The following is a 12,099-nucleotide window of genomic DNA, read 5'->3' on the forward strand; positions in this document are numbered from 1 at the left end:
AAGCATCAGATAACTCTCTGAATAAGTATTGCTGTCATTAAAATGTACATATATTTCATATATTTAATTGTATTATATTATACCTTTATCTTCATTCAAAAACATTAAGGTCTCAAAACAGACTCAAGTACACTGTGCACAGACTGGTGTAACATTTCACAGTCAGAGTATGGTGTACTCAGAATTAAATTCTAATAAAAAAATGATGATTACAGAAGAGGGCCAGTTTATGAAACAAGACAACGGTAATTGCCAGCTGCACTGCTCTATGTGTTAACACACAACAAACCCTACAGATAAGAGATTAATCCAATCTACGCATAGGGAATGAGTCTTGGACTGTCTTGGACTTTTTTGCCTTTTACACACACACACACACACACACACACACGTCATAAACTGTACATGAGAAAAAGCTCACTTGTATCCCCAATTTCTCCAACACCTGAATCCCTACTGTTGTTCTCCACCTACTCCAGGGTTGTTGTGGGAATTCCCACAGCTGACTCAGATAATAAGGCATGTGCCTAATAATAACATACACAGACACATTCACTCACATAGACAGACATATTTGGGTGTGCCTTGTTATGTGGGTTTGTAGAGTAAAGTAGTGACATATTTCTTTTGGTAACGATGAGTTGCACTAAGAACAATCACGCCATCCTGAAACGACATGAAATAACAATATGAGTGTTTGTTCATAAATAATGACAATCTTCATTTTATACACATCCTTCCATTTCAGGGATGAATTGTCATAATTTGTAATTTACCAAACATATACATACAATATTAACAAATATTTTTAATCCATAGGGTTACTTTCAGAACTTTATCAACAACACATTTCAGTTGATTCATAACACCTGTACATAAACAAACAAAATAACTGTTACACCATGTGTAGCTAAAGGAAGATGATACAACATGGCATAAATGGTAACATGGTATGTTACACAAACACACACACTCTACCAGTCAAGTTTGGGGTCACTCAGAAATTTCCATTCCACTCCATTATAGACAGAATACCAGCTGAGATCAATTGCATTGTTTTTTTTTTTAATCAGGGCAGCAGTTATTTTTTTACATTACATTATGTGTGATTATCTAATTGCAAAAGGGTTCTCCATGTTTTGTCAATTAGCCTTTTTAAAAAATGATATCAGATTAGTAAACAGAATGTGCCTTTTACCCAGGGGGCAAAGGGGGTTTAGATGACATGGGCTGCTGTAAAAGGTTGTTATATAAAAATGAAATCTATGATGTCTGAGGATCACAACCTGGGTGGACAACCCGGTCAACAAGCTGCTTGCAATTAGGGTCAAAACAATGCTACCTCAAATTCTGCTTTAACTCCCCGGAATCACCCAATCATGCTAAAAAGGTTTAATTATATCCATGAATCCTGGGCCATATCTCCCTGATACTTTATGCTAGAAACAAACTGAGCACACCTTTCAAAAGAGTGGAAGATAGGCTTTCATCTGAAGCCTTGATTGTACATGTAATTAGAATGTAAGAGTTAACAATGCCTCTTAATTCATAGGTATACAAAGATATTTATAAATATTTAAAGAACATTCCATTATATTCGGTAGCATTCTTTTCCCTTTGTTGTTAAAATAAACAAAATACCATGTGAAGTTAACTTTTACAGATGAAATAATATTTTGATCATTTTACTAACCAGACTTCAGACCCATTAACACATTTAGAGGGAATTCAATTTCAAGCCTATCAAGTCAAACAAGATCCAAGAAAGGTTTACTGTTAATCTGTTAACTGATGTGAATTGTAGTACAGCTCTGTTTCTATACAGTAGGCCTACATAGTTTGCATATTTATGCAAGATCTGTTATTTGTATTATAATGTCTAGTATTTCTAATATTCTTTCACAAGTGGGATAGCTTTATTTATTCTATCGAAATTAAAAAAAAAGGATTTCAGGATTTGGGGTTAGGCGGGTTATTCTGGAGTTCAATCCAGGTGTTTGGAGTGTAAGCTAGACAACTAAATGTTGAAAGACTAAAACACACAGGAGTCATGTGTGGAGTAGTTTTTTTAAAAAAAATACTGATTAAAACAGTTACATTAAGCAGCAATTTGTAAAACAAAACAAAAAACAATTAATGAAACAGGCAAACAGATTCAGGGTGATAACTAATTTCTGTAATAATGTTTATAAAATTTGTTTAGCTGTTTTCAGAGTCACTGCTGCTGTTGCTGCTCTCTAGTGTTTCAGCAGATAGATAGATAGATAGATAGATAGATAGATAGATAGATTGATATTTCATTGATCCCCAGGGGAAATTCAAGGTCTCAGTAGCATACAGACATCACACACACATTCACTAACAGCAGAAAAAAGAAATTAATGGTATATAATATAAAAAAAACAACTCAGCAATAAGGACAGTAGAAGATAAAGAATATACTAAATATACTAAAATACAAATTATACTTAATAACAGTTAATCTAAATCAATTCTAAAAACAGTATCCACATAGTGGGTGATTTATCAACAGGCGCTTGCAATGACTGAGGCAGGGGCTGAGCCTGTGATTCTCTGTGCATAGTAAGGTAAGGTAAGGTGCTCTGTGTGAGTGAGTGTCATGGTGATGGTGCAAATGAGTAAGTCCAACAGTGCAACAGTGCAAGAATAAAGTCTAGAGACCAGCATAAAATAAGTATGGACATATCAGCGAGTATAGGCAAGGTAATATAAAAAACTATAGAAAAAACTATATCTATCTATCTATCTATATTAGGGCTGTCAATCGATTAAAAAAATAATCTAATTAATTACATACTCTGTGATTTAATTAATCTAAATGAATCACATATTTTTTACTGTGAAAGTATTTTAAATTTTTAAATTTAAATAAATCATTTAATAATCAGCATTAGTGACATTAAAGTTCAAAAACTCTTGTATTATTATTTTAATAATGGCCATAATAATCTATGATATGACCTAATATGCTGAGGAAATAAATTCAAAAGTGCTTCGGGAAGAAGTTGTTTTTCACATACAAGGTATATCAGGCCACAGATAGGCCACAGAACCTAGGGGACACAATGAAAATAAATTAACACTTCCCCTAATGTCAACACTATTTCTTTGCATTGATGTGCGACTTTAAAGTTGATGAACTCCGGTGATATGCAAATTCCTTGCTGCAGACATTGCAGAGGACTTTATTTTAATCAACACTTTATTTTGTTTGTTGTTTAAAAGTAAATGTTCCAATCAATGATCTAGTCAGCACATTTTCTTCTCTCTCCTTCATTTTACAGTCTAATGGTTACTGACTACAACGGCTCGGGGTCAAAGGTCATACGGAATCGATTAATCTGCGTTATTTTTTTTAATCAGTTATTTTTTCTCAAATTAATTAATCGAAATTAATCAGTTATTTTGACAGCCCTAATCTATATATATAGATAGATATATAGATTTAGATATTAAGATAGATTTAGATATTCTATATTAAGAAAAGGTATAAGTGTGGCCACAATTTGGCTGTGGCATGGAGGGAGGGGTTATGCATATGTGCTAATATAGCACGCAAACAGTGAGGCAGTAAGACAGTGGTAAAAAGTGGCTAGTGGACAGACAGTATCCAAACATGGAGGGGGTGGAGAGGCAGACAGACTTCTCCGCATAGTCTATCTCTCCTCTTCCCTTAGGTGAAGCATTGAACAGTTCAATGGCCCTGGGGACAAATGACTTCCTTGTCTGTCTGTTGTGCAAGGCAGTGAGCGAAGTCTCCAGCTGATCAGGCTCTTCTGCTTTACAATAGTGCTGTGGAGTGGATGACACTCATTGTCCAAGATGTTGATCAGTGTTCAGGTCCTTTTGTCAGATATTGAAGTGATGCACTCGTTCAGCTCCCACTACAGAGCCAGCTTTCCTTACCAGCCTGTCAAGTCGCCCCGCATCCTTCTTCTTTGTGCTTCCTCCCTAGCATACCACTGCATAGAAGAGGACGCTGGCAACAACAGACTGGTAGAACATCCTGAGGAGCTTGCTGCACACATTGAAGGACCGCAGCCTCCTCAGGAAGTACAGCCTGCTCTGCCCTTTCTTGTAGAGTGTGTCCGTGTTGGCTGACCAGTCCAGTTTATTGTCCAGGTGGAGACCCAGATACTTGTAGGTGCTTACCACCTCCACATTGACCCCATCAATGGAGACTGGTAGCAGAGTGGGCTTAGACCTGCGTCAGAAAACTTCTGTATGTGGCATGACTCTGTGTTGTAGCAGAAGTCAGATGTGTACAGGGTGAACAGGACTGGTCAGGTAATCTGTACCAGGTTACCAGGTGAGCATCCACACCCATCTGCAATAGCTTGTCTCCTAGTCTGAGGGGTTGGATGGTGTTAAAAGCACTTGAGAAATGAAGTGATGTCTCGATGTCTTTCACAGTGTTGGAACTTGTCCGAGGCGTAGACTCAAGTTAAAGATGTGCTTCAGTGGCTTCCCCAGTTCAGCAGCACAGGCCTTGAGTAGCCTTGGACACAGTCTGTCAGGCCTTCTTGGGGTTTCTTTAGTTGAACTCTTACTTGATCTGCTGTGATGATGGGGGGTGTGGGGAGGGGGAGGGGTGCATCTGGGATCTGTGTGTGATTGCTGTTGACTGAAGTCATTGTCACCTCATTGTTCGTGATCGCTATGTGGGGGAGGGGTGCAATATCCAGTGATGGTGGGGGTACGATAGCCTGTGATGTGGAGGTGAGTGTTGCACTGGTATTGAGGGGGTGTGGGGGTGCATGGGGGCTGGGGAATGACCACCTCCTTGATGTCCCTGTCAAGGATGCCAGAGTCGTGGACACCTCAACAGGCACAGGCAAGGAGGCGTCAGGTGGGGGCAGGGCGTGAGGTGATGGTGGCTTAGGTTGTTGGGTGTCACTGGGATGCAGAGCTGGAGAGACTGGGAGGTGGGGGTAGGGCAGGCACGCAAACAAGAGCAATGTCTGAGTCAGCAGGGGGTGGTGGACAGACCACTGCAATTGGAGCTGGACCAGGGCAGTCAAACCTGTTGTAGAAGTGGTTCAGCTGGTTCACCCTGTCCAGGTCCCCCTCAACAGAGCTGCTGCTCTTCTTCAGGCCCCTGGCAAAGGCATCCTATGTAGCATGGAATTGCCCTCTTTGCACAGGAGCAGCTCTTCTGACAACCCTTAACACAACCACATGATATTGCCATGGCCATTGACACAGGCCAGGCAGGCTGTGTAGATGGAATTGAAAATGCTTGGCCCTCATCCAGAGACCATCCAAAATTTCTGATTTTTTACTGCCCAAGCGATTCATCATTATTATAGTGTTCATATTAATAGCGACTTGAAATACAACCCCAAAACAGAAAAAGTTGGGACGTTGTGCAAAATGCAAATAAAAACGAAATGTGATAATATACAAGTCTCGTAAACCCATATTTAGCAGCAAAAAGGACACAGACAACATAATGTTGAAAATGAAAATTTGGACTATTTCATGGAAAATATATGTTCATTTTGAATTTGATGCCAGCAACATGTTTAAAAAAAAGTTGGGACGGGAGCATGTTTATCACTGTACTGCTTCACCTCTTCATCTAACAAAATTCTGTAAATGTTTAGGAACTGAGGAGACTATTTGCTAGAGTTTTGAGAATGAACTCTAGCAAATAGTCATTACTACACGATTTCAGTTGCTCAACAGTATGGGGTATTCTTAGTCATGCTTTCCATTCCATTATGCACCTAATTTGACAAATCTGAACTGCAGACAGGCCATTTTAGCACCTGGACTCTTTCTCTATGGAGAAATACTATTTAAATATGTGCAGAATTCATTTGGCCATTGTTTTCCTGAAATATTCAAGGTCTTCTCTAGAATAGATATGGCAGTATATGTTGCTCAAAACTTGTATACATCTTTCAGAATTGATTGTGCTTTGCCAAATGTGCAAGATGCCCATGCTGTAGGCACTAATGCTCCTCCACACAGTCATAGATGTTGGGTTTCGAACTGAGCACTAAAACAAGTTGGATAGGTTGGATACATGGATAGGCCCTCTCCTCTTTAGCCCAGATGAGTCCATGATTTCCAAAAACAATGGCAAATGTTGATTGGTCTAACCACAGGACCTTTTTCCACGTTACCTCAGTTCATTTTAAACAAGCTCAGGCCCAGATAAGACGGTGGTATTTTCTGTATTGTGTCTCAATACAATTTTGGTTGTTAGAATTTTACAATGACAGGTGTAGAAACAGGTCTGGTGTTGATGCAGTGCCATCTGAGGTCAGAAGACCACGACCATCCAATGTGTTTTTCAGCTCCTTCCCTTGTCCTGTAGATGATGGACCCCCCAAATACTTCACAATTTCATCTTAAGAAGCATTAAAATGGCATTGTTTCATCATTTGTGTGATGAATACCCATACATCAAGAGACCCTGCTGGGATGCTCTTTTTCATACCCAATCATGTTGCCAGTTACCCTAATTAGTTTTGAAACATTCCTCCTTTTGTTTTCTTTATCATTACACACCTTTTCCAGCATTTTGTTATCCCTGTACCAACTTTTTTTGAAACATGTTGCTGGTATCAAATTCAAAATTAAAATATATATTTCATGAAATAGTCAAATTTGTCATTTTCAACATTTGATATGCTGTCTGTGTCCTTTTTTCAAGTAAATATGAGTTTAAGAGATTTGCAGATTATTACATTCTGTTTTTATTCACATTTTACACAACGTCCCAAGTTTTTCTGTTTTGGGTTGTAATTGTTTTATAATGAAAATTGAAAAGCACTTAGGCTACCATGAAATTTCTCAACCTTGATTTCGCCAGCTTCTCGATATTTTATCGCTGCCGATGTCTTTGCAGTCCACAGCAGCAATAAGTGGTTATTTATTGCCTTCTAGTGGTGAATTGAAAATCCAAGTAGCCTAGCCTATTTTACATGGGATTTTCAACAATACAGGAAGTAGCGTTAACATAATTGTGCACCACTGCAAAAGACGTTGTGTTTTTGATGTGTTTGTGGACTAAGTTTGTGCACAGTAAAAGTGCAAGGATACAAAGACAGAACCGACTGATATCTTATTTATGGACTGTTTTACAAGATCACCTTTTCGTTAAGTAGTATACGTAAAACTATTTGATCAATCAAAACTATTTTTTTTGCAGCAGGCTAAGCTAGAACTAGTGCTAGTGGAGAAACATGGATAATTAGCAACAGAAGTTCAAAGTCTTTCAATGTAACGTTACATAATCACAACTATATTTCATACTGCTTGTACAATCAAGATATCGTTTGAAAGCTGTATTCCCGTTGTGTTGGTAGGGCTGTAGATTTCACAACTAAAATGATATATAGCAGAGATATGAAAGCAGTTATGGATGATGGCATTTGATCGCGGCTGCTAGCTGCCATAGGGAACTGCAAAGAGCTTCAAAAGCGTATTTTTTTTTGCGGGGGGACATGCATACTTTGAACACATCCTACAAGTTTCCAGCAGCTTGTTGACCGGGTTGTCCACCCAGGTTGTGATCCTCAGACATCATATATTTCATTTTTATATGATAACCTTTTACAGCAGCCCATGTCTGATTTCGTAAAAAACGGGTGTTTTGCCCCCTGGGTATTTGCAACATTGGATGAATGGTTGCTGATAATTGACCTGTCACTAAGCCCCACCCCCCATTGTTACCGTGTGAAACTCGGACAAACATACTAGACTTGATTAGAAATACATTATGGAGAATGGCAGCTGACAGTGTATCAAAGCAGGCTTTGAGGAGGTTTTGGTTGATAAAGGATTTTTTATTAAAGGTGGCGCTTAGCGACAGGTGAATTGGCAATGTAGATACTGCATTAATGATCAGCCAATGCAATTGATCTCAGCTGGTATTTTGTCTATAATGGAGTGGAATAGATATTTCTAAGTGACCCCAAACTTTTGATCGGTAGTTTGTGTGTGTGTGTGTGTGTGTGTGTGTGAGTGAGTGAGTGACATACCATGTTCCCATTTATGCCAAGATCAACCTTAAGTACCTTGACTGTGTTTCAAACTCAAGTTATTGTCCCTCAAACATACCTTAATGGAGAGTGCATACAGATGATTTAGCATCACATGGTTGGGCTCAGGGAGCAGAGCTGGGTCACACTGTGCACAGATTACACACATTTTACTGCACAGAATATGTTTACCTGTGTGTGTGCTCTACAAAATGAAAACATCTACTATGATGTTTAATAGAGAACTAGAGAGAAGTTCTAGATAAGAGAAGACAGGACATTTGTTAACATATCCTGACTGCCAAAATGCCAATATGTAAAAGTTAAATGAATAACTTCAATAATGGAAACATGGTCTTGCATAAGTCACTCATGTCGTGTGACACCCAGTTGGTAGCAAACTTACAGACACACCGGTGTCCTTGTTGAGTAGGACCTGCAGCAGGTGTGGGGGCAGAATGGGGGGAGACCGGAGTCTCTCATCGGGCCGCACAGTGTAGGGGTCCTGGTGGTATGGCCCTGGAGGGGAGCTAGAGAGCTCTGGGAAAGAGAGACAGAAAGAGGGAGGGAGGGAGAGAATTCAAAACAGTGACTGACTGATTGGTCTCAGTCTCAAAGTAAAGATAGGGTGAGTGGTTACACATACAGTATAGACATGCTAACACGGGCACACAAGTAAGAGACACCTGCTTATCCCTTGTACTTATTCTGAATGTGTACATGTCACGTGTGGGTGTGTGTTAAATTGTTCACTGGAACATCTCATAACTTTCATGAATTAATTTCCTGCCATTTTAGATATTTAAATGTTTAGATACTGAGGACATAATCAGTACAATTTGTATATGTATTATGTATATGTATTTTTAACTTTACACTTCAAGTTCAGGTTCAAGTAAAAAAAAAAAAAACCTTACCTGACATATCAGCACACTTTTCAGAGTCAGTTTTGAGGGCATCAAACACTTCGAAGTCTGTCTTTTTCACCCTGATCACATTATTCATAGTACCTGCTTTGCCGACTGTCATAGGCTAGAAATGAAACAGGTGTTTGGGTTATGACATATAACACATAATTTGATTAAAAAACAATTCAGTTGCAGGAATTGAACACATTTTGAAACGGACTGTTAAACACAGGGGGACAATGTTTTAAACATTTATCCACAAGGGTCTTGTAGGAGGAGCTAATGGAGGATATCCTCTCTGTTTACTGTTTACATTTTGTAAGAATATGCTTTTTCTTTACTCTTCTATAAAATAATGTGCAGTTTTCCGTATCACAGGCCAGATAGTATGGCTAAGTCAGGGGTTTAGTTTCACAAAAGGATTTCAGTCTCACCTCTGCTGGGTCCCAGGCCCACTGCCCATCCACGCAGTATCTGTACTGATGCTCCCCCTCTGGTAGGTCAAGAACTGCTACAAAGTTGTGCTGGCTTTAAGGTGATATAGGCAACAATGTATTTCTGTTCAAATCAATGCTACAATAGGGCCTATATATTTAGTAAATATATGGTCACATCACACACTTTGCCAGGCATGGCAAAGTATGTGCTGAAAACAATAAATCTTTCAATGCAATTACCTTACTTCCATGGCACCCAACTTCCGGGTCATTGTATATTCACAAACTTTGTCATTGTATATCTCACAAACCAGTAATCAGTAACGGAACCCCACAGACCCTACCGTCCTCCTATGATGATCTAGTAAGACGTGTTTTACAGTAAAGTCACAGATTCAGTAGCACTTGCAAAACTGAAAAAGCTGTGCCCTACTGGTCGTTTTTATTTGTCATGTCGTTTTCTATGTACTGATGTCTATTGTTCAGACTTCTGTATTGCAAATATGAAAAGCGCTGTATAAATAAAATGTGTATTCAGGGGCTGTTCAGGTACAGCTTTTTTTTCAGAAATGCGGTCTTATTTTTCTGAACTACTAGCAACACTGACATCTAGTGGTTGATATGGTACACACCAGGTCAGGTGTGTCACCAGGACTTCAAGACATTCTGGGCCTTAGCCCAAAAGTTTTATTCTGTAAATACTGTAAATGCACAATTTCTGCACACTAAAAACATGCATGCATGATCTGTTGTTTGACTCCTGAACATTACCACACCTGGAACAGAAAATGCCATCATTCAAACTTTAACAAAAACACTGGGACATCAGTGGATGATCTGTGCACCTGCGAGAGAGAGGGATCTTGGTGGCCCAGTTGTTGAATGAACCAGAAAGGTAGACCTCCTTCCCTCCACCTGTCCACCGGAACATAGTTGGCCGATTCTGGGATGGGTTTTTCATGTCTGACTCCTGATCTTTTTGCCACGCAAGAAACTCATGTGCCTCAGGACCCTATGAGGGGGATAAAAATGCATTTCAGGAGCTTGCACATTTAAAAAAAAAAACCCTAAGACTTAGAAATTGGGGCCCATTTCTCTGAGAGATGGTTAAGCAGTATGGGCCAAATAAACGAAACAGTGATTGATAAGTGGGGGAAGCTGTGATAATGGGGGCAGTCGTGGCCTACTGGTTAGCCCTTCGGACTTGTAACCAACTTGTAACCAGAGGGTTGCCGGTTCGAACCCCGAGTAGGCACGGCTCAAGTGCTCTTGAGCAAGGCACCTAACCCCTCACTGCTCCCCGAACGCCACTGTTGCAGGCAGCTCACTACGCTGGGATTAGTGTGTGCTTCACCTCACTGTGTGTTCGCTGTGTGCTGAGTGTTTCACTAATTCACGAATTTACGGATTGGGAATAATTGCAAACCAATAATTGGGAATAATTGAGACAAATTTCCCTCACGGGATCAACAACTTAGACTGAACATTGTGGGCTTAGTGTTAAGGCTAACCTAGGCTACAATATAGGCCTACTTAACACACACTTTAGGATCATCTGCATGAAACAAATCTGTGTCCTCGTTGCTGTCCATCAGGATGCTGGAACGATGTTCCTCCTTCCCTTTCGAGCTGTCACGGTGTCTCTCCCCATGGCCCCCTCCATGACCGTGACCGTGACCTCTTTCGCTGGTAGTGTTACCCATCGATGTGTGCCAGGTACAGTAGGCCAATGCAGTTCACTGAAAGACACATAGCGAAGGGCTAATTAGCTGGCTATTTATCACGGGTGTAGCTATGCTATCCTACAATTCAACCATTTCCCTTTGGTCGTCATGCATGACTGATCGACAAATTCCTGACTCCGGTTTGTTAAGTGTCGACACCGCATTAGAGAGAACAAAGACGGCAAAATATTATAGGCTATCGAATTACAGATGTGATTTTGCGCTAAATAATAATAATAATAATTTTTAATAAAACATTTGCGCCCTACGACCAACTCCAAAACAACACGAGTTCAACTGAAATATATCACCTACACCTAAACAAAAGCCTATATAAACCGTGCGTAACTGTGCAACCAGGTCAGACATGTCTTACCTTATTCTGAGAGTTGAAATCCACGTTTAAAAACAATTCCTACATAACCACTCCAAATCCCGCACAACAGCGGCTGTCTTGGTTAACCTTTAACCGTGAAGGCAAACCCCTCCCGCCTCGATGTACTTTGCTCAAGGTAGCCAACTTGTAGGCTTAGTCTAACCAACAATATTTTGACTATAAACAATGACGTTTGTCATTTGAAACGATGGATTCCGGCGTTATAAATGCGAATGAACCATTTGTTATCCATTGCACATAGGACATGGAGAATCAGCATAGGAAACCACACAGTTGGGTAATTTACCCATAGACCTATAGGTCTCTTTGACAATAATTTACAGTTGTCCCTGTTGACCACTAAGATGGTAGGCTATTTCTTGGCAGATGTTCCATTACAAATAATACTGCTTTCAAGGGACAAAAAAATAGCTGCAGTTATAGGCCAAGGCTACTGCAGCAGTTATATAACTGATATCAGTTACTGCCTACTGCAGTTGAAGTAAAATGCAGCAATGGTTATGTGACCAAATGACTGCACATCTGCAGCAAAGTGCAGTAGGCTACAGTGTAATAGCAATGCCTTTTTTTCATGTCCAAAATACTGCATTCCTGAACAGTAATGATATTCTCAAAAAA

The 12,099-nt window shown here is 39.8% G+C and overlaps 1 protein-coding gene across 1 annotated transcript; it reads right to left on the reverse strand.

Annotated features, from left to right (window-relative positions):
* Window positions 1-37: 37 nt before the first annotated feature.
* Window positions 38-11,606, reverse strand: prkab1b (protein kinase, AMP-activated, beta 1 non-catalytic subunit, b). The gene is made up of 8 exons (XM_042101465.1): window positions 11,461-11,606; window positions 10,905-11,099; window positions 10,206-10,372; window positions 9,358-9,451; window positions 8,933-9,047; window positions 8,422-8,555; window positions 8,095-8,163; window positions 38-666 (listed from the first exon to the last, which is right to left on the reverse strand). Exons 2-8 carry the CDS (start codon window positions 11,061-11,063, stop codon window positions 589-591), a joined length of 816 nt encoding a protein of 271 aa, XP_041957399.1. The 5' UTR covers window positions 11,064-11,099; window positions 11,461-11,606; the 3' UTR covers window positions 38-588.
* Window positions 11,607-12,099: the final 493 nt, after the last annotated feature.

The sequence above is a fragment of the Alosa sapidissima genome, chromosome 8 (assembly GCF_018492685.1).
Source record: "Alosa sapidissima isolate fAloSap1 chromosome 8, fAloSap1.pri, whole genome shotgun sequence".
NCBI classification, from domain to species: domain Eukaryota; kingdom Metazoa; phylum Chordata; class Actinopteri; order Clupeiformes; family Clupeidae; genus Alosa; species Alosa sapidissima.

Excerpts from the sequence above, each read along its gene's own strand:
- prkab1b (XM_042101465.1), bottom strand. The coding sequence starts at position 11,063 with ATGGGTAACACTACCAGCGAAAGAGGTCACGGTCACGGTCATGGAGGG. Across the intron at positions 10,373-10,904 it reads TTCATGCAGATGATCCTAAA|GGTCCTGAGGCACATGAGTT; the intron begins GTGTGTGTTAAG and ends TCCCCCTCATAG. Across the intron at positions 8,164-8,421 it reads ACAAGGACACCGGTGTGTCT|TGTGACCCAGCTCTGCTCCC; the intron begins GTAAGTTTGCTA and ends ATCTGTGCACAG.